Source organism: Vulpes lagopus, chromosome 7 (assembly GCF_018345385.1).
Source record: "Vulpes lagopus strain Blue_001 chromosome 7, ASM1834538v1, whole genome shotgun sequence".
NCBI classification, from domain to species: Eukaryota; Metazoa; Chordata; class Mammalia; order Carnivora; family Canidae; genus Vulpes; species Vulpes lagopus.
This window is the reverse complement of record NC_054830.1, coordinates 1,663,270-1,684,009: the sequence shown is the minus strand read 5'-3', so window position 1 is coordinate 1,684,009 and position 20,740 is coordinate 1,663,270. Positions and strand designations below refer to the sequence as shown.

Sequence of the window (20,740 nt, the reverse complement as noted above, 5' to 3'; positions counted from 1 at the left end):
CACCCACCCTTACCACAGTCTCTGAAACCTTCATCTCCCCACACAGAGACCCCATCCCCAGGAAGCACTGACCCTCCGCCCCCTGCCCCACTCTGGCTCCCACCACCTCCTCTCTGTCTCTGTGGACGGGCCTGCTCTGGGGACCTCCTGGGAGTGGGGTCCTGCAGGAGGCGTCCTTCTGGGTCTGGGTCCCTCGGGGTCTGTCCACATTCTAGCATCCCCCCCTTTATTCTTAGCAGCTCTCTCCATGCTTGGCCCCTAGTAGGCTGACCACAAGATTTTATTTTTTGTTAATTATTTTATTTATTTAATCATGAGAGGCAGAGACACAGGCAGAGAAAGAAGCAGGCTCCCTGTGAGGAGTCTGATATGGGTCTTGATCCGGGGACTCTGGGATCACGTCCCGAGCCAAAGGCAGACCAGACACTCAACCACTGAGCCATCCAGGCGTCCCTAACCATAAGATTTTAACTAACAAATGAATAAAGTCTTCATTACACTGGTTGCTTTTATAGGGCATGACTTTTTTTAATGTTACCTTGTCTCCATCTTAAAAAAAAAAATCAATGATTTTCGGTGTTCATCTTACTTGACCTATTGGGATCATTGATCCAATAACCAAATGACTGCATTAAAATACATCAGATCTGTCACATCTCTGATCAAAACTCTGCAATTGCTCCCTGTTTCCCTCCAAAACCTTTTGTGACCTACCTCCTCTTACCTCCAAATCCACTTCCCCACATCACTGTGCTTTGGGCACATACACGATCTCGCACACGCCTGCCTCAGGTCTCCCTACTCTCAGCCCCTTATGCGTGTCACAATTTGCCTCCACGTTGGCAAGAAGTGGGTTGCCACTGGGCCAACATCTCCACGTTCATCTTTGCTCAAACATCTCTCTAGGAGGCCTATTTGAGCATCTTACTTAAAATAGCAACCTGTGCCCAGCACTTTGGTAGCCTCTCCAGGGATGTTATCCCAGAGCACTTGATACCTCCTGACATAATCCCATCACTTATGTCGTGTATCGATCATTTTCTGTGTCTTATGTCTTGTCCTAGAAGGTAAGCTCCAAAGGAGCGGTGCGTGGAAGGAGCAATCTTTGGCTCACAGGTGTTCTGGAAAAGGCCCCAGCACATAATAGGCAGGAATGTTGAGCAGCTGAATCTGCGTCTTAAGCTGACGGCGGGGCCTCAGCATCGTGGATGCTCGGGGAGGGACAGCCTCTCCCGTCGCGGTTGGCCAAGCCTCCATTCGAGAGGCATTCAGCACCAGGAGTCCCTGGACAGCTCTGGGAGCCAAGTCCCGGCGGAACCATTCTTCTAAGGCCCGGGTTTCCCGCCGGAGCCGCCTGCTGGCTGTACCTGCCGCTCAGCAAGAGGAAACTACTTTCCCGTGCCGGTAGGCGAGGTGGGCGGGGTCGCAAGGTGAGTGGCAGCCAGCTCAGCCAATGGCACGGCGCCTTCAGCCCGTGGCGCCCGGGATGGCCAATGGGCAGGGGCGTGGGCGGGGCGTGGGCAGCCGCGCGCGGAGCCGGGGCTGGAGCGGTGCGCGGCTGTGGGGTCGAGACCGCGCGGCGGTTGAGCGGCGGGAGGCGCCGGCGGGCGGGCGAGGGCCCCGCGGAGGTGCGTGCGGGCCGGGGCCGGGGCCGGGGCCGGGGCGGGGGCCGGGGGCCGGGGGCGGGCGGGGCGGGTCGGGGCCTGGCCGGCTGGGCCGCCCGTTAGCCGAGGCCGGGTTGCGGCGCCCGCTGCTGGTTCCCCGTTTCCCCGCGAGCTCCGCGCTGATTTGCTGCCGACTCCGCAAGCGGAGCGCGAGGGCTCCCTCTCGGCCTCGCCCCCCCGCGGGGCGCCCGGTGCAGCGTGGTGCACACAGCAGGCGCCCAATAGGTGCTGGGGGACGAACGAATGAACGAGCCGGTGACTCCTGGTCGCAGCCCCGGTGCTGAGAGCGCACAGCCTCCCCCCCCCGCCGCGACCCCCAGTGCACGGACAGGGGCATCGGGACCCCCCGGCAGGTGTCCGCTGGGCACTTCCCGCTACCTGGTTCTGTGTACCTGGCTGTGTCGTGGATGCTGGGGTCGGGGTCCGGGTCCGGGGGTGGGGGGGTCCCACTCGAGCCCCTAGGAAGCGAGTGCATTCAGGGGCTCTGAGTGATGTTGTTTCCTGCAGCACAAATGATGCCAGCACGTAATGCCCGGGAAGGGGGCAGCCAGCCAGTGGCATCGGGGCTGACACCTGGAGACCTCAGTGAGGGCGGACGTCGGCAGTGAGGAATGGGAGGGAAGGGGGTACCGTCAGGACAGAGGAGCAGCCGGGGGCCCTCCTACTGGGGGTGAGGTTTTCCAGTCCCGGGCGACATCTGCTCCTCTTGGGCTCACTGAGGTCCACATGCTCCGGCTCACCTGTTCATTTCCCAGTGGTTACGGAGCATCTCTTCTGCACCAGGCCTCGTGGTGGGTACAAGGCATACAGTTAGGGCAGAGGTCAGCCAGGGATGGGAGGCCCTTCCAGGGCATCCTGGGGGCAGCGACCTAAAAGACAACACCTCCTCGAGAGGGCGGTCGGTGGGGGGGAAGATGTATTCCAGGCCCTGAGAACAACCTGTGCAAAGGCCCTGAGGTGGGAACGGGCTGGGCCTACTTAAGGACCACGAAGGCCCGTGTCGGGTGAGGGGAAGCGGAGGCTGACGGTGCAGAGCCTTCGCTACCGGGGGTGCTGCTTGGTTTTACAGAAGGGCGGTGGGAAGCCAGTGGAGCAGCACCGCCCGATAGAACATTCAGCAACAATGGAAATGTTCTCTGTCCGTGGCGTCCCGAACGGTCGCTACTGTGGTTGTGTGGGTGCTGAGCACTTGAAATATGGTTGGTGTGACCAAGGAGCTGAAGTTTGCCTTTTGTTTGATCTTAATTAGTTCAAACAGACAGGCATGGCCAGTGACTGTCATATTGGACAGCACAGGCGTGGAGAACTTTCTGCAGGGGGCAGTGATATGTGCCAGCCCCGCATGGAGTGAAGCACTGGGGGTGGTGGGCTTGGTCGCCAGGGCTGGTCAGATAACCCAACAAGCTGACGTGGTCGCCCCTCGTGTTCACAGTGGCTGCACGCAGGCATGAGCCCCCGGCTGCGTGGTTGGGCCCGGTAGCACACCGTGGGACGGGAGTGTGTGCCCCACACATGGTTTGGCCCTGCAGCGACCAGAGCAGTCCGGGCTGCCACCATGATGAAGCTGTTGGTGGCCAAAATCCTTTGCATGGTGGGCGTGTTCTTCTTCATGCTGCTTGGCTCCTTGCTCCCCGTGAAGATCATCGAGACGGATTTTGAGAAGGCCCATCGCTCAAAAAAGATCCTCTCACTCTGCAACACCTTTGGAGGCGGGGTCTTTCTGGCCACATGCTTCAATGCTCTCCTGCCAGCCGTGAGGGAGAAGGTAAGGGCTCCCCGCTGGTAGCCTTGACCCTGCACGGGGGACAGGAAAGGAATTTGCTGTGTGACCCTGGGTTAGTCGCTTCTCTTCTCTGGGCCTTAACCTGGTAAACAGGGGATTTGAACCAGATGTGGGGTTCCCAGCTGGTGAACCCACCTGTTTTACCTGAGTAGGCCGCCCACGCTGGGGAGCGTGCACTTTGTCCCTGAGGCCGGCGGTTTGGGCCTCCCCTCGACACCTGTATCAGTTAGCTACTGCTGCATAACAAGTGTAACAGTGTCAGCATCTTAGCACAGTGCCTGTTTATTATCTCATGGTTTATGCGGGTCGGGAGTGTGGACACCACTTAGCTGGGTCCTCTGCTCCAGGCTGTCATCAGGCAGCATTCCCTGGGCCGTGGTCTCATGTCAGGGCTTGACAGGTCATCGGAGTGGTAAGTCCATGTGGTGGGGAGGCAAGTTCAGTTCCCTCCCCGTTGTTAGACTGACAACCTCGTTTCTCCCTGGCCGAGGGCCACCCTCGGTCCCTGGGTGCCCGGGCCCCCACCGTGGCACTGTCTTCAACAGCAAGCTGTGGGGTGCGTGGGGTGCCTGGGTGCAGAGCTGCAAGCTGACAGGTTTCTATTGTTTTCCGCTGCCCGCCCTGTGTTCCTTCATTACAGAGCGTGGGAAGCTCACACAGATGGCATCCCTGGGGGTAGGATCTCCGAGTCCTCCCCGAGGCCGTCTGTGCTCCCAGGGCCACTTCCAGTGCTGCCTCCCCCCCGCCCATTCTGCGCATTCTCACGCCTCACCCCTCATCACACTCTCGCTTCAGGCCCGCTGCTGTGATGGCCCTGCTCCTCCCGACCCCTTCAGTGCACGTGGCACTCTCGTCCCTCTCGTGGTCCTCCCCAAACCACTCCACTCTGCGCCCCTGCCTACACTGAAGCCTTGGTGGGTCAGGTCCCCACCGCCCCCCGCAGATAGTGGCTCGGGAGCTGTGACCTCTGTGTGTCTGCCTCGTCTCTCCTGATCAGAGGATCGGATTCGCGTGTGTCCGTCGGGGGACAGTGGGTGTTTTCCGGGCTGGAGCACACGCGGGCCTTCTGGAGATGCCTAGCAAATGAATGAAATGGCTTTTCTACAGAACACAGCCTTCTGCGGCAGAGGTTCCCATGCCGGGGCGATCCTGTGCCCTGGGGACACCGAGGGAGAGTAGGTTACTGGGTCAGGGGGTCTCACCTGGGCCAGTCCTGGCCCCCCGGGACACTGGACGATGTTTGGGAACATCTGTGGTCCCCACAACTGGGGGTGCTCCTGGCGGAGGATGCTGTTGAACACCCCCACCTCCCTGCGGTGCCCAGGACGGGCCCCAACGGAGGATGACCCAGCCCTGGTGTCAGTGTTGCCCCCCACAAATCTTCAGACATTACCAGTGTGCCCTGGGTGGCAGACAGGAAAGCCACGGGATGTGTGTGTGTGTGTGTGCACACGCGTTCCCAGGCTGTCGCAAAGGCTGTGATGGGAGAGAAAGGGGTGCAATGAGCATAGCGTTGGGGCGCCGGCCAGGTAGAGCGCTCGGGAATAACATGCGCACCAAGGCCCAAATCACCACCATCGAGCAGCCGTAAGACCGGGGTGAGGGGTGCAGACAGCTGACGGCGGGTGCTGCCCACCCCGGCCTGGAGAGGCTTGCGGCGTGCACACATCCCGGCGAGTCCAGGGAACAGGGACCCCGCTCCGAGGAGCGCACCCCCAGCTCGCTGGGCCGCGTCCAGTGCTGTGCTGTGCGGAGCGGCGGCCGCTCGCCGTGCCTGTCCAGTCCAGTTTCAGCGAATTAAAATGAAAACACGACTCAATAGGCGAGTCCTTGGCCCCGCAGCGGTGTTTAAGGTCTCGTAGGGCACGTGTGGCTAGTGGCCTCCGTGTCAGCATGGACAGCACCTCCCTCACCGGAAAGCCTGGTTCGACGGCGCCGGGATCCGTGAGATGGGGCGCTGGTGCGGAGTCCCGCTCATTCCCAGCATTTTCTCCCGGGAGGTCGGGGTGATGGGAAGACCTTGGGAAACAGCCGCGCCCTGTGTGCCGTGGGAGCCGACCCCGCACGGGCTCGACCCCGCAGAGGCTGGCCAGTGGCACAGTGATGGCACAGTGATGGGGAGTCGGCCCCAAGCCGTTTCCCTGCTTCACGGGGTTGTTGGCCATCCGTGACCTGTGGGTACATCACCCCGTCTCTGCCTCCGTGGTCATGTGCCCATCTCCCAGTGTGTCCCTGTGCATCCCCTCCTCTTGTGTCCTGGGTCAGGGTGGTGTGTCGTCTCAAGATCCTTACCGCCTATGTGTTTCCCCGGGCCACAGAGCAAAGTGCCTCAGGTGGAGCAGCCTGTCCGTGGGGAGGCCAGGGCTCCAAGAGGAAGGTGCTGGTGGGCCTGGGTCCCTCTGAGGCCACCGGCCTTGCCGTCCTCATGGGGTGGTTCCTGTAGGGACTCCGGTCCTAGTGGGGCAGGGCCCAGCCTAGCAGCCTCACTCTGCCCGAATCTTTACAGAACCTTTCTCTAAGGAGGGTTAGTTTTGAAATTCTGGGGGTTTGGAGGCTTGAATATATGAATTTTTGGTGGGGGACACAATTCAGCCCATAATACCCTAATTATATCTGCAAAGACCCTCCTCCCAAATAAGGTCACATCCTGCGGTTCCAAGTGGACGTATCTTTAGGGACCAGAATCCAGCCCTGCTTGCGCTTGATTGTTATTTGGCTGATGTAGTGGATACAGCGTGAAGCTCATGGGCCCTTTGTAGCAGGGTTGTGTGTTTGTTTGTTTTCAAATCCAGCGAGGGTGAGCCCACCTTCCCCTTCTGGCTTCTCATGTGAAGTAGGTGTTTCTGTGCTTTGATAATCGAGTGGTGATACCTCCCAACCCCTGTTGCGTTGGTGGCTGGAGCCCAGGCTGCCCGCTCTGAAGCCCTCTCTTCCTCCCTCTCCTCTCTTGCACATGTTCTGCTCCAGCTCCAGAAAGTTCTGAGTCTCGGGCACATCAGCACTGACTACCCACTGGCCGAGACCATCGTGATGCTGGGCTTCTTCATGACCGTCTTCCTGGAGCAGCTCATCCTGACCTTCCGCAAGGAGAAGCCATCCTTCATCGACCTGGAGACCTTCAATGCTGGCTCTGACGCCGGCAGTGACTCGGAGTACGAGAGCCCCTTCATGGGGGGCACGCGGGGCCACGCGCTCTATGCAGAGCCCCATGCCCACACCCACGGGCTGAGTGTCCAGGAGCTGTCGCGCTCCAGCCCGCTGCGCCTTCTCAGCCTGGTGTTTGCCCTGTCGGCGCACTCCATCTTCGAGGGCCTGGCCCTGGGCCTGCAGGAGGATGGAGAGAAGGTAGTGAGCCTGTTCGTGGGGGTGGCCATCCACGAGACACTGGTGGCTGTGGCCCTGGGCATCAGCATGGCCAGGAGCACCATGGCCCTGAGGGACGCGGCCAAGCTGGCTGTCACCGTCAGCGCCATGATCCCCCTGGGCATCAGCATCGGCCTGGGCATCGAGAGCGCCCAGGGTGTGCCCAGCAGCGTGGCCTCCGTGCTGCTGCAGGGCCTGGCGGGCGGCACGTTCCTCTTCGTCACCTTCTTCGAGATCCTCGCGAAGGAGCTGGAGGAGAAGAGCGACCGTCTGCTCAAAGTCCTCTTTCTGGTGCTGGGTTATGCCGTCCTGGCCGGCATGGTCTTCCTCAAGTGGTGAGGTGCCCATCGCCCGCCCACCGGACCCAGGCGACCCCCCACTCCCCTCCCCCGAAGCGGGGGAGCTCAGGCCCTGGTCCCGCCTGTGCACAGAGGGGCCGCACCCCAGATCCGACACCCTGAGCCTGGGGCACAGCAAATGCTTTTAAAAATACTTCTCTTAAAATTATTTACTAAAGCTGTGTGGCCATGTCATCCTCTGGCATCGGGATCCGGTGACTCAGGAGGCAGGGCCGGGCGTCCAGATGGGGTCGGGCTGGGACCCTCCCCCACATGCTCCCACCTGTGGACAGGACGGGAGTGGGGCCTGTCCGAGCCGCCGAGCCCATCCGGAGGCTTGAGACTTCTGTCCTCTGCTCCCTGGTGGCTCTGTTGCTGGCAGAGGAGCCCGGCAGCGTGGAGTGGCCACTGGGGATTGCACAGGGAACCCTGGGCTCCTGCCACCTGGGGCAGGGTCTCCAGGGGTACTGGCGGGGTCCCCGGCACCTCCCAACTTCCCTGACTTCCTCGGCTTCCCTGCCTTCTGGCGCGCCTCCTCCCCCACTTGGTGGGCCAGGTGAGCCTGCGGGCTCTTTGAGGGAACAGAGGCCCACGGAGATGTGCAGGTGGGGCCAGGGGCCAGCTTGGCCAGTGGTTCCCAGCCCACTGTCCCCAGGGTGAGGCAGACTTCAGCAGGCTGTGGGACAGGGGCTGCACCCCACGGTGCCCCCCCTCACCCCACCCTGCCCCAGACACACACAAACAAAGCCAGAACCTGCCTCTGGGGGTACGGAGCGCAGGGTGATTGGGCCTGGCACAAACCCTGGGCACCGGCTCTGTGGCAACCTTGTGTTTAACTCGCCCGTTGTCACAGCAACCCCGAGGCCCGCCTCCAGGGACGGGCGTCTGGGCGAAAACCTTTCCTGGGGGATTTTTCTGCGTCTGGCTGGAAGCCCGTAGGGGCGCCCCAGGAGGGAGTGCGGCCCGTGACCTGGGCTGGGCTCTCGCTGCCTCGGCCTCCCGGCCTCCATCGTGGGCTCCCTGCCCGCTCACCCGGCCACACGGCTGGAGGCACACGCCACACGCCTTCCCAGGACCCTGCATTCCCGCCTCTGCCTCACTCCTTGCCTGCAGGACCTCCTGGCAAGCTCAGGCCCCTTCTGCCCCGGGGCCCTGGGCCTGGTGGGGCCTCTGGTCCCCCACTCCAGCCCCATGGATGCCCCGGGGGCTGGCCTGCCACCACCACTCAGCCCCTCCTAGCATGAGGCCACACAAGCTTTGCGATTGCCTTCAGTTTTGTTTTAAGAGGCCGGGGGAGCAGGGAAGTGTATCCAAGAGCCTCAACTTCTGCTCAGCCTGCCTCCACCCTGTCGCAAAATTGTCAGCCCTGTGGCTAGAAACTGTCTGACTTTTCCTGGGGACCCACTTCCAAACCCCATGTGGCCTGACCCTGTCCCCCTGCCGGGAAAGTGACCCCCATGGGTTTGGGGACATCATCCTTCCTGTTGTGTCCCAAAGCCAGTGTCGTCAGCCTGTGCCCGCCACCACTCCACTCCATCTGGGAACTGGAAGGTTCTACCCATTTGGCCCTTTCCCCGAGTGGGTGGGTCACTGGAGCCACCAGGTTCTGCAGCCTGCCTTCATGTGGGCTGGGGCAGCCTCCGTACCAGGGGCCCCCGCTCCGCGCTCCCCCGTCGCTGCCAAAAGCACACACAGCAGGGTCCCTACCCTCCTACCAGCCATCAGCTCCCAGGGATGGCCCTGGGGACCCTGCAGCCCAACCACCCCCCTTGCCCCCACTGATGGCTCCAAGACCACGTCCCCCTCACCCCAGGCCCGGGAAGAGCACCACCACACCAGCAGGGAGACTTGTGGGCCCCCCGGGCAGTCCTCACCACCCTAGTCTCCAGCGTCCTCACATCCTCTGCATCTGCGGGGCCGTGGCCACTCGCGGCCGACCTGCTCTCCCTAGGCTCCCACCAGCCCCAGCAAGCTGCTTCCAGGCCCCCGAGGACCCTGGGGCCCTGAGAGGTGTGAGGGGACTGTGTGGCCCCAGCAGCCCCCCACGGTCACTGCCGGCTACCCCTCCTGTCTTCAGGTCAACCCTGGGTCCTGCTTGCCGAAGCTGCCACGGTTGGCCAGCCATGGGGGTGACATTGTCTTGGTTTTGGTCAGCTTTCCCCATCGGGTGAGGGTCAGACCACCTCACAGAGATGAGGCGTGGCCGTTCTGCCCTCGGGGGGACGCTTGGAGAAGCGGCTCTCACTCCTGGGGTTTCCTGGCCTCTGGTGGCCACGTCCGGCCTGGACCAGGGTCCCGAGGCCTGCCCAGCGGCTCCTTCCCCCACCCCCGCAGCTCAGACACAGGAGCCCTGCCACGTGGTGACAGAAGCTTTCCCTTGGATAAGACTGTGGATTGATCACCACCTGGCCCCGGATCAGCCCCTGTGCAAAACTGGACATCAGCCACGAAAGGCCATCTGTACGCAACTTTGTAACACTGAGGACACGTCGTGTGGCCCGCCCCAGTGGACATCCCTGCCTCTTGCGGGTCTTTCGCTAACTCTGTGGTTCTCAGGGAGGTGACCCCCGGGGTGCACCGGGCAGTGTCTGAAGATGTTCGCGGTGTCACACGGGGTGTCCTGGCGTCAAGTGGGTGGGACCAGGGACACGGCTCAGCCCCCATGGTGCCTGGGACGACTGGGCAGGGCAGGCCGCCTGTCGGTGCAGAGAGCGAGGGCCCGCTCACTGCTCCAATTCACAGGAAGTGATGGCGAGTCACTTAGCTTTGAGATCCTGTGCATGTGGGACAGAGGTGGTGGGGGTGGGGACACCTGGCAAGGGCTGGAGGCGCAGCTGCCGTAGTCCGGATGGGAGTGTGCCCCGACAGCACACGCTGCCGTCTGTTCAAAGACACAGAACTTCAAGCGCCAACTCTGTCCGCGTGGACCTGGCTGAGCCAAGGCCCACCCACCCCCACCACTTGCTCGGCCCCAAGCAGGAAGGCCCCGGGTCACCACGGGAGCTCTGCCTGGAGGAGGATCACCTTGGGACCAGGCTCCGGGCTCCAGTCGTGAGCCCGCCAGCCCTCGGAGGGCTGCCCCGTGTGGAGGCTCCGGGGCAGGCGACAGCGGGGTGGAGTCAACCAGATTCCCCTCCTTGATCTGGAAACAAAGGGGGAATTATGAGGCGGCATCGGGCCTCGGGGATTGAATCAACCTTAATAACAGTGTGTCGGGGCTTCTGTTGTCTGCTGTTTGCATCTCTGGTGGAGAAGTCATTAGCGTGGGGCGGGGAGGCGGCGCACCGGTTCCAGCCCCCAGAGGCAGGCGGTGGATGGGGTGGCGTCTCCCAGCCCGCGCTGCCCGCGCACCTGCCTGGCCACCAGCTCTGGACCGTGGCCCTGCCAGGAAGAGGCATGCATCCCTCCTGTCCCAGCCTGAACTGCCTCCTAGCTTCTGGACGAAGCCAGTGGCCCGCCCGTCTGACCTTCCAGAACCCCCTGCAGGCGAGGAGGGGGCCGCTGCGAGGCTATAGTCCGTCAAGATGCAGGAACCCTTCTCTGGGCTGTTGGGTGCTAGAGCCAGGGGCTGGGGCAAGAGGGACCCCTCTGTGCCCCCTGCCACCCCAAAGGCCTGTGGCTCCCAGGGCAGGAACAGCCCAGCTGGCTGATGCGGAGCTCCAACAGAGCGCTGAAGCGATGGGCGGGGGCCCGGCCTGGCCGGGGGCAGGGGGGACCGGCTGGACAGGTGGGCGGTTCAGAGCCCCCACTTTGTGGGTGCACGGGAGGCATGGCCGGGTGCTGCGTTTAGACCAAAGAAAGCAGGCAGCGCTGTCCGTGGGCCTCCCCCTCCGGAACCAGCTGGGCCTCCCCGCGAGCGCGTTCAGGCGCAGCCGCTCCAGCTGACCAGCTAGGGCCGGGTCTGCGCCTCGCACCAGACCTGCGGGCTGTGTCGCCGGTGGCGTGGGTGCGGGCTGTGAGCCCATCCTGGCTGGCTGCAGGGTCCGCATCACCACCGAGCCCCCGGGGGTGCTGATGCGCGATGCCGGGTCTCTCTCCCCCAGAACTGCTGTCACCGGACTGTCCTGGACAGTGGGGGGGGGGGGGCAGCATCCCTGGGCCCCGCCCACGTGATGCCAGGAGCATGTCAGTGGTGGCCACTGCCAGTGTCCCCAGACAAATATCCCAGAGTCCCCCCGGGGGTCCGGGGACCTAGGACGCACGGCAGCTGGCCTGGTGCGGGAGACCGGGACACACCAAGGCCTGGTGGGGCGTCAGCCAGCAATAGATGCGTTGGAGACCGAGAAAGCAGAGTGAAGGGAGGGAGACAAGGAAAATGCAAATGATTTTAATGACGGGCTCAGGGAGGAAATCCCTGGGGCCACGGGAGTCCTGAGGAGTTGGGGAAAGAGCTTTGCCAGCGAGTGGGGGGACAGCCTGTGCGGGGCAAGGGCCGAGAGTCTTCCCCGAGCTGTGGCCGTTTTTCTCCTGACTGACTACAGCCGCCCTGGCGGTCTGTAAAAACACCCAAGCATCCTGGGGCTTGATTGTGCCCGCAGTGAAGACTTTGGGGACCCCCGCCCCTGAGAGTTAGCGGTGACCGCAGCGCCCTGTATTTTGGGAGGAACCCGAGCTGCCTCCTAAGGCCTGGCAGGCGGCCTCAGCGGGGAACCAGCATCGCCCCCGGGGCTGGGGTGCAGCGCCTGCAGAAGCCCCGACCAGCAGAATTCAGGCTCGGGAGCGCCCGCCTAGTCCTTCTCCAAGGCGAACTGGGTTTTGACAAGTGATTTTCTTATTTTCGAGCTTTGACGCCAAACTTAAGAACAAAAAAACCTTTGTGGACCAACCGGCATCTGCTGGAGACCATGACCCTCGGCCTGTGCTTTGCCCACATAATTGCTTTAATCCTATGAACGCAGAGAGAGCAGAGAAGGCAACCCTGCCACCTTCCTGGCCCCGCAGCACTGCCAGGAGTGGGGGGCTGGGGATAAGGAGGGCAGGTGTGCCCCCCACCCCAACCCCTGGCTTTGGGGCAAGGAGAAGTCCACGGGCCGCCAGGCCGGGGTGAGGAGTTGGGACTTGGCAGGTGAACGGTTGTCCCTTGCCGTGGAGAGGACTTGTGCCGGACAGGGACGGCCAGCCAGAGACAGGAAGAAGGCTGGGCTGTGGCTTCAGGGCCCAATGGACCCGAGTTCTAGCCCCAGCCTCCTCTTCCCCACACACAGCCCTGCTCTCAAAGGCCAGGCCTCTCCCAGCTGGCTGTAGGCAAGATGTCACTGCCATCGTGGTTTGGGGTGTTCCAGTGGGGTTTGGGCCCCCGTGCCCTGGGGACAGCACAGAGGGGACTCGGGCCTGGCTTCCCCCGCTCACAAGGCCGAGAGCCTGGCCTGGGAGCTATAAATAGCAGCCGCAGAGTGGAGCTGCTGCTTGTGCCCACGCTCCTACGCATGAGTCAGCCTGCCCTGGCCTGGGCAGGCGCCCGGAGGAGCCAGAGAGCTGGCCAGAGGCTGGAGGCCTGGCCCAAGTGCAGACCCGTCACTCTGGAGACCGAGGCAGGCAGGCCATTGGAATGGGAGGGAGTGGGGCTGTTGCCTCGGGGCACCTGTGTGCCTGGCAGCCCCATGAAGATGGACGACGTCATCCTGCTTGCTCCCTGCAACCCCGAGAGGTGAGACAACAGTGAGCCTCACTCCCAGATGGGGAAACTGAGGCTCACAGGGGCACTTGGCTGGGACGTGGCAACCCAGAGCAGCAGTTATTATCTGTCTGTCGATCCAACCGTCTCCATCTCTGGTTGAGGGCACCCCAAGATGAGGGGCTGGGGCCAGACCATCCTCAGAGGTGCCCCCACAGGGCTAAGGACAGGGCAGGAGGGAGGTGTCTCCGGGGAGGAGTTGCAAGCAGCCCCCAGGACTAGGAGGAGAGTTCAGGTCAGGTCTCAGATGGGCCAGAACAGCAGGCTGAGAAGCTGGCTTTGCCCTGCAGGCAAAGGGTTGGGAGGCACTGAATGCCTGGCGGGTGCGGGGGGGGGGGGGGGGGTGCTCTGGAGGGTGATCCTGGGAGACCAGGAAGGAGGCAGGCGCGGCAGTCTGGGTGGGTGAAGTGGAGGGCTGGATCAGGGGGAGATGAGGACCTCCAAGCTCCAGAAGCAGGACTGACCTCAGGGGCCCAGGCTCTGTGGGAGCCAGGTGGTCTTGGGGGGCAGTGCCTGTGTCCAACGGAGCAGAAAACATCCACCTCAGTCAGAGCCTTAGAGGTGGTGGGTCGACTGGAACCGAGAAGCTCAGAGGGGCCCAGAGGCTCCGGCCGACCATCTGCTCATACACTCAGGATGGGAAGCTCACCACCTACCAGACTGATCACCCTCCCCTTGCTCTGACCTCAGGAAGTGCCTGCTTGTGGGGCCTTAGTACCTGCCTCCCCAGCAAGGGGCATCTTACTGCAGCAGGCTTCTGGGAGTCCGGGGCTGTCTTACGCCCACCCCAGGTCCGATTGGTGCACCCGAAAGTCCTGTCTCCTCTGAGATGAGCCTCTGCCCTCCCTCCAGTCCTTCAGGAGGGAGGGAGTGATGGAATCCTGTTGCCTTAACGGTGGGCAGCACAGACGCTTCAAAGGTCCGGGCACTTCTGGAAGGCAAACATTTATTCTTAGAGGCAACTCTTATTTGAGGAAGATGGACATTTTCCTACCAAACCCACAAGCCCAGCCCCCTCCCCCTTTGTTACCCCCACCTTCAAGTGGTCCCCCCAGACTTACACCTGTCCTCTCCCCCTTGGGGGGCTGCCCTCAGGGGCACCTGACCGGACCTGGTGCTGCCTTCACTCCCCTCCTGGCACAGAGCCCCTAGGATGGGGGGTCTCCAGCTGCAGTCCCCCTGGGCCTGGGCCCTCTCTCCCACATCGCTATCCGTTGACCACACGGTCATCCCGGCAAGGCCCCGCTCCCCTGCGGGAGGGACCCTGGCTGGCCGACGACCCCAGCACCGACCCCAGCACCGACCCCAGCACCGCGGGGCCTAGGCTGCAGCTCCGCCAATACCCCCTTCCCTCTGCTCCGGGGTGACCTCCCGCTGCGCCCTCGTGCCCCGCGCCTGGCTCCAGGGTGACCCGGGGAGCGGGGCTCCCGAAGCGGCAGGCCCACCCCGCCGACCCCGCCGACCCGCCCCGTCGCCCCCCCCCCCGCCGGCCCGGCGACTCCCCAGGGCGCGGGCGCGGGCGCGGGCGCGGGCGGGGGCGCGGGGCGGGGGTCGGGCGGCCGTGACCTTGGCCGGGCGCGGGTCCCCGGGGAGGGGCGGAGCGCGGCGCCCGGCGGGCGGGGACGGGCGGGGACGGGCGCGGGCGCGGCGGCGGCGGCTCGGGCGGCGGGCGGCGGGCGGCGGGCGGCGGGGGGCGGCGGCGCCCGAGCGGACACGAGCCGGCCAGCAGCAGCCGCGGCGGCGCCGCAGGACGAGCGCCCAGGTAGGCGGCCGGGGCGGGGGCCGGGGCCGGGGGGGACCCGCACCCCACCGCGAGGCCCGCGGCGCCTCTCCCCGCGCGCCCCTCCTTTGTCCGAGCCCCCCCGCGGCCGCGGGCCCGGGCCCTCCTGCGCCCCCGCGGCCCCCGCCCGGAGCCCCCAGCGCGCGGGCCCCGCCGCCCCGGCCGCGGCGCGCCCACCTTGGACAGCTCCCCCCGCGCCCCGCGCCCCGCGGCCCTCGCCCGCGCCCCCGCCCCTCCCCCGCTCCGGGCGGGGGTCGGGCGCGCTCAGAGCCCCCGCGAGGGGCCCGTCCCCCCGCGGAGCGTCCGCCCGGCCTCCTGCCCCCGCGGCCCCGCCGAGCCCCGCACCCCGGAGCCCCTCCCTTGGTCGGGCCCTTCCCCCACCAGAGCCGCCGCCGGAGCCGCGGGCTGGCCCCGGGTGTGCGTCCCCTCCCCAGGCCCCCGTCACTCCCCGTGCCCAGGTCGGACCCCTCCCCATTTGCCGGAGCAGAGAGTGTGTGTGTCCTCTGCCCTCCCCTGGGTCGAGGCCTGCTCCCCGGGCTTAGAGGAGGACCCTGGGCTGGGCAGCCAGCGGGGCCCAATTCAAATCCTAGTCGGCCCTGCCACCTCCCTGCTCTGTGACCTTGAGCCAGTGCCTCCCCCTCTGAGCCTCGGTGGCCACGACCCCCTACCCCCACCCCACAGCAGACGAGGGTGGGATTCCGCAGCGCCAGGTGGGTGTCTGGCCTGGACGTGGGGGTGAGTGGACCGGGGCTCCGACTGCAGGGACTCAGACACCAGCAGGGCCCCTCCTGGAGGACATCCTGCTGATGGGCCCGGAGCCTGCCAGGGGGTCTGCACCCAGAGCAGGGCAAGGGCGGCCTGGGTCTCCAGCCAGTGATGGCGGTGCCGGGTGGCACGCTCATGTGCCCACCTCTCAGGGTGCCCACCTAGGGAAGGGCAGCGCCTGCAGAACGGGCTGGCACCCCTTGCCAACAACCCCCCCCCCCACCCGCAGCTTCCTCCCAGTGCTGAGAATTGCTGTGCATGTCACCAACATGCCAAATGGTCTACTAGGAGTGAGTACTGGTGAGCGTGTAGAAGTGTGCCTGGCACGTAAGTGGGGTATGTGTCTGCTGTTACTTTTATCGTTATATCCGCTCCTGGCAAACCCGGTACTTTTGATCCTTCAGGGCCTGCCTTCACAACCCACCACCAGCCAAGTGCTTTACACCCTGAGCCCTCGTGGTTGATGGTTACGATGGTCTATCTTTACCGAGGGCCCCGCGTGCCAGGAGCCTGGCTGTGGGCTTCATCCCGCTTCTACGCTGCTTGTCCCAGCAACTTGTGGAGCAGGCTCCGTGCATGCTCCCATTCACAGAAAACCAGGACTCAGGGACCCCAGCTGACCTGCCAGGTTCTCACCAGGAGGTTCACACCTGGTCTTACACCCCCACGCACCTGAGGGAGGGACCTTGGTCCATTGTAATCTCCTGTCTCCTCTCTCCCACGGTGGACAGCCCTCCATACTGAGGGACCTTCAGAGACTGCTGGGAAGGAGGAAGGGAAGCGGTGTCCTGCTGGAGACAGGCCTTCTGCTGTCCCACCCCAGCCCAGGGCTCCTCCCCCCTCTGCAACAGCCCAGGAATTGCTGTGCTGTGTGACCTCGAGAGGCCACTGGATCTCTCTGAGCACAGGGGCAGTGGGAGAGGCTTGGAGGACACCCTTGCAGGAAGATCTGTTCCTGCAGATACAGCAGACCTGAGCCATCGGCTATGGCAGACCAGACTGCCCTCTGGGTGCAGAGTGCAGGAAGTGGGGACCTTTCTTGTTGGGTCCAGTTTCAGTTGTCCCACCTCTGATCAAGGCTGCTATCAGAAATCAGTGCCATGATTTGCAAATTGTGGCTCTTAGACCTCCAGCATCAGGACCACACTCTCGGGATGAGAGAGGAGGGCAGCTTTATGGTGCAAGTTCCTGGGGCAGTGGCCCTGGGCCACCGGGTTTGTCATTTCTGGGCCCAAGGCGACAGGCATGTTAAAGACACCCCACCATGTGACTCCCATGAGGTTCAGGGATCCGCAGACGTTGGCACAGCCTGTCACCAGCGAGCCTCAGACAGGGGCATGTGGGGGTGCTGGGGAGGGGGCATCCAGGGCCCCATCCAGGAGCAGGTGACTGGATCTGAAGGGAATCCAGGCGGAGCTCTGCCCAGGCCACCACCTCGGACCCCAGCAGGGAGCCTATGGTTGTCAGAGAGAGGCATCATTTCATAGAAGCAGAAACAGAGGCTCAGGGTGGCAACGCAGCTTGCCCAGGTCACAGAGCCAGGTCTGCTGGCTTCCAAGAGCTCATGGCCACCCCGGGAAGAGAAGGAGCAGCCAGTGCAGCCTGGGAGGGGGGCAGCAGGTGGGGAAGCAGTGAGTGCACTGCACACTGGCATCTGCGCACCCCTCCCAGCAGAGTCCCCTGGGAACGAGTTTGGGCCCCAGGTTCTGGGGCAGGGAAGCAGGCTAAGGGGGCTGGCTCCAAGCCGACACGCAGGGCACAATTGCGAGGTCAGCCAGCTCAATCAGAGGGCCTCCCCAGGACACAGGAGAAATGTCACCTCCTCTGAGAAGCTGCCCCTTGTACCGTCGCCTCACCCCCAGGGGCCCAGAGCTGTCCCCTCCTGACTGCGGCCCTTTATGCCTGACACTCCTCTCTGTACAGGGTCGGTCTGGGGTTCTAGCAGCTGGCACAAGCCCTCCCGGCCCTGACCGCCCCCCACCGCGTGGAAGATGCCTGAGCAGAGCAACGACTACCGAGTGGTGGTGTTCGGGGCGGGCGGCGTGGGCAAGAGCTCGCTGGTGCTGCGCTTCGTGAAGGGCACGTTCCGGGACACCTACATCCCCACCATCGAGGACACCTACCGGCAGGTGATCAGCTGTGACAAGAGCGTGTGCACGCTGCAGATCACCGACACCACGGGCAGCCACCAGTTCCCGGCCATGCAGCGGCTGTCCATCTCCAAGGGCCACGCCTTCATCCTGGTCTACTCCATCACCAGCAAGCAGTCGCTGGAGGAGCTCGGGCCCATCTACAAGCTCATCGTGCAGATCAAGGGCAGCGTAGAGGACATCCCCGTCATGCTGGTGGGCAACAAGTGCGACGAGACGCAGCGGGAGGTGGACACCCGCGAGGCCCAGGCCGTGGCCCAGGAGTGGAAGTGCGCCTTCATGGAGACGTCGGCCAAGATGAACTACAATGTCAAGGAGCTCTTCCAGGAGCTGCTCACGCTGGAGACACGCCGGAACATGAGCCTCAACATCGATGGCAAGCGCGCCAGCAAACAGAAGAGGACAGACCGCGTCAAGGGCAAATGCGTCCTCATGTGAGCCTGGAGCGCCCGCCACCAGCTGGCCCACGCCTCTCCCCACGCCCCTGCTCCTCCTCCCCCCCCAGTCCTCCGCTCCCAGCCGCGGGCCTCCCTGCCCTCCTCCCCACCTCCTTCTCTCTCCCTCTCATCTCTTCCACTTCTCTTCCTTCACCCAACACCTCTGTGGGGGGAGACCGAGGCCCCAGGGAGCCCGCGGCAGGTCTGGGGCTCCAGCCCGGCTCTGCTGCGCGGCTCTGCCTCCCGCCCCCGCCCCCCAGGCCTGTCTGCACCCCCCAGAGCCACGTGCTGGAGGTGGCCCCCTGGATCCGCACCTGAGAAACAGGTGAAGCTGCCTGTTCCCGCTGGGACCGAGGACACTGGGTCCTCCCTGTCCCTGCCCATCTGTCTCTTTCCTTCGGGTGCCCCAGGCAGACCTGTGTCTCCCCCATCGGATCACTGTGACCGAGCTGGGGAGGGGGAGTTGAAATGCACATGGACCTCAGAGTTTGTTTTCCCCCCTTTGGTATTTAACAGACGCTGCCCCTGCTCCATCCTTCATAACCTCCGGCCTGTGCCCCCCACCCCGGGTCCCAGATCAGTCCTCACCTCTGTCCCCAAGCCTCAGTGAGGGGCGGGGGGCCTTGCGGGATGGGTCTCAGGCCACCAGGCAATAACCACAGAGCCTGCAGCAGCACCCCGCCAGCCTGGAATCCCACTCCTCGCCCAGTGTAGGGTGAGGCCGGGTACAGGCAGGGGAGGCCTGGGACTGGCCCGTGGCCACAGCACAACTCAAGGGGACCGTCCAGCATGAATATGGAGGGCCTTCCCAGACCCGGCCTGCAGACACTGGCACAGCCTGCTACCACTGAGCCTCAGGCAGGGGCACGTGGGGTGCTGGGGGGGGCACCCGGAGCCCCATCCAGGGGCAGGCGACTGGACCCAGCACCAGCAGGATCTGAGGGGAATCCACGCAGAGCTCTGCCCAGCCCACTGCCTCCCGCCAACTGTGCCCCAGAGTTGGGGGGCTCTGCCCAGCAAGACGTGTGTCCTGGAGTCAGGGGATATAGGCCACCATGAGATTCCAAGAGTGGCCACATAACTCTACACTCATGGAGGGGGAAGGGGCTGTGTGACAAGCATGAAGGTGAGCCGTAGGCCTGGGGTGGGCGTGGCCAGGGGGTGGTGGGTTTGTACAACCTGGAGCACACAGGCAGATCGCTTGTGTCTCAGCATGTGTCTATGCGTGCACTTGTGTGTGTGTGGCTGTCATTTGGATGGTAAGTCTGTGTCACGGTCTCTCTGTAATAATGGTGTAGGCTATGTGTAGGGGTGGGCAGTGTGGTTGTCCTCAGGAATGGTTATTTGTGTCTCTGGGAACCTTTGTACCAGCATAAGTGTGATTGTAAATGGTTGTATTTGGTTGTATTTTGGGGAGTGAGGGACATGATTTATAGGACCACATCTGTAAACCTGTTCGTTCTGCTGCCTGAGGAAGCCCATTTGGCTTTGTAGTGAGGTGGCTCTTGGCTCAAACTCTGTATCGATCATCTGTGGGTGCCTAACAAATGACCACAAAGTCAGCCAATGGAAACTGGACAATTTTGTCATCTCTGTTCCTGTGGGTTCAGGAGTCCGGGCATGGCTTCCCCAAGACTTCCACTCAGGATCTCACGGGGCTGCGATCAGAGCAGCTGGCTGCATTCTCATCAGAAGACCTGACTGGGGACGGATCTGCTCCCGAGCTCACACAGCTATCAGCGGCATCCAGTTTCTGCAGTTTCAGGCCCAAGTGGCTCCATTGCCCACTGGATGTCAGCGGGAGCCACCCTCGGCTCCTTGCCGCGTGCGTGTCTCCCTGGGGTTGCTCGCAGCATTGGGCGTCCTGGGGCATGACAAAGCTGTGTGTGCATGCTTGCACGTCCTTGGGCGCATCGGGACTGACCTCTGTGTGTGTGTGTATGCGTGTGTGCATGTGAGAAAGGCCATGTCGCGGTACAGTCATGTGACCACATGGGGACTGTTTATAGGTGAGAGGGGCTGCTTGTGTCCATCTCGGTAGCAGTGTGTTTGGTCTTCTCTGTGTTCATGGGACTCCACAAATGTTTACTGGGCACACTATGTAGAGAGGGAGGGAATGTGTGTGTGCAAGTGTGTGCGTCACCGCCTCGCACATGGACGGGCATGGAAGAGCTGGTGGCATCCTGCCTGAGCACAACTGAGCCCCTGTATCCTGTGGTGGGTCCAGGGCCCACCAGCATCTGGTGTTGCTCCTTCCCCACCCCGGGAGCGTTTCCTGGGCCCTGCTGGGCAGGGGTCTGCAGCCCTTTCTCAGGGACACACCCTGATAGCACAATCTCCCTGGGGCCCCGCCCACCTCCAGGCCTTTCCTGGCCCCAGGCCCTGGTCCCCTGGGGAGAAAGGGCTTCTGCAGCAGGAGGGGCCTGAGCCTGCCCCAGTCTCTGGCCCATCCTGCCTGGGCATCCCTGGTTCTGGGGACCATGCCAGGCCATGCTTGCTGTGATTCCACCCCTGCCCCTCCTCCCCCTGCATGTGGGTGCCCCCTGCCCCCCATTGTGGGGTCTGTGTAGCATTTGCTCTAGAAATAGTCTTCCTGCAATAAAAAAGTGGATCCTGCATTCCCCATCAGTGTCCTTTCTTTGGGGTCAGGGAGGGCAGCCCACCATCTGCAAAAGATAAGAAACATGAAGGATGAGAAGGTGAGGGATGAGGGTGAGGGATGAGGAGGAGGTGAAGGGATGGGGTGAGGGTGGAGAAGGTGAGGGATGAGGATGGGGATGGAGGAG

General features: G+C 63.4%; 2 protein-coding genes and 1 long non-coding RNA gene across 6 annotated transcripts; 2 read left to right on the top strand and 1 right to left on the bottom strand.

Annotated features, from left to right (window-relative positions):
• Positions 1 to 1,507: 1,507 nt before the first annotated feature.
• Positions 1,508 to 10,366, top strand: SLC39A3 (solute carrier family 39 member 3). The gene is made up of 3 exons (XM_041764546.1): positions 1,508 to 1,628; positions 3,097 to 3,429; positions 6,415 to 10,366. Exons 2-3 carry the CDS (start codon positions 3,220 to 3,222, stop codon positions 7,147 to 7,149), a joined length of 945 nt encoding a protein of 314 aa, XP_041620480.1. The 5' UTR covers positions 1,508 to 1,628; positions 3,097 to 3,219; the 3' UTR covers positions 7,150 to 10,366.
• Positions 10,367 to 12,386: 2,020 nt separating this feature from the next.
• DIRAS1 (DIRAS family GTPase 1) lies at positions 12,387 to 20,565 on the top strand. 3 transcript variants are annotated; one of them, XM_041764621.1, is made up of 3 exons: positions 14,515 to 14,584; positions 15,597 to 15,703; positions 17,291 to 20,565. In XM_041764621.1, exon 3 carries the CDS (start codon positions 17,359 to 17,361, stop codon positions 17,953 to 17,955), a length of 597 nt encoding a protein of 198 aa, XP_041620555.1. In that variant the 5' UTR covers positions 14,515 to 14,584; positions 15,597 to 15,703; positions 17,291 to 17,358; the 3' UTR covers positions 17,956 to 20,565. The 3 variants fall into 3 exon arrangements, with proteins under 3 accessions (XP_041620554.1, XP_041620553.1, XP_041620555.1); XM_041764620.1 differs by lacking the exons at positions 14,515 to 14,584; positions 15,597 to 15,703 and adding an exon at positions 12,387 to 12,795; XM_041764619.1 differs by lacking the exon at positions 15,597 to 15,703 and having other exon boundaries at positions 14,476 to 14,584.
• LOC121496244 lies at positions 12,794 to 14,278 on the bottom strand. 2 transcript variants are annotated; one of them, XR_005989135.1, is made up of 3 exons: positions 13,884 to 14,278; positions 13,287 to 13,750; positions 12,794 to 13,106 (listed from the first exon to the last, which is right to left on the bottom strand). It is a non-coding gene; the product is annotated as an uncharacterized LOC121496244 (long non-coding RNA). The 2 variants fall into 2 exon arrangements; XR_005989134.1 differs by having other exon boundaries at positions 13,541 to 13,750.
• Positions 20,566 to 20,740: the final 175 nt, after the last annotated feature.

Bases quoted from the DNA above. Each gene is read 5' to 3' on its own strand.
- DIRAS1 (XM_041764620.1), top strand. From the start codon at position 17,359: ATGCCTGAGCAGAGCAACGACTACCGAGTGGTGGTGTTCGGGGCGGGC.
- SLC39A3 (XM_041764546.1), top strand. From the start codon at position 3,220: ATGATGAAGCTGTTGGTGGCCAAAATCCTTTGCATGGTGGGCGTGTTC. The intron at 3,430-6,414 runs GTAAGGGCTCCC...GTTCTGCTCCAG, and splicing joins TGCCAGCCGTGAGGGAGAAG to CTCCAGAAAGTTCTGAGTCT.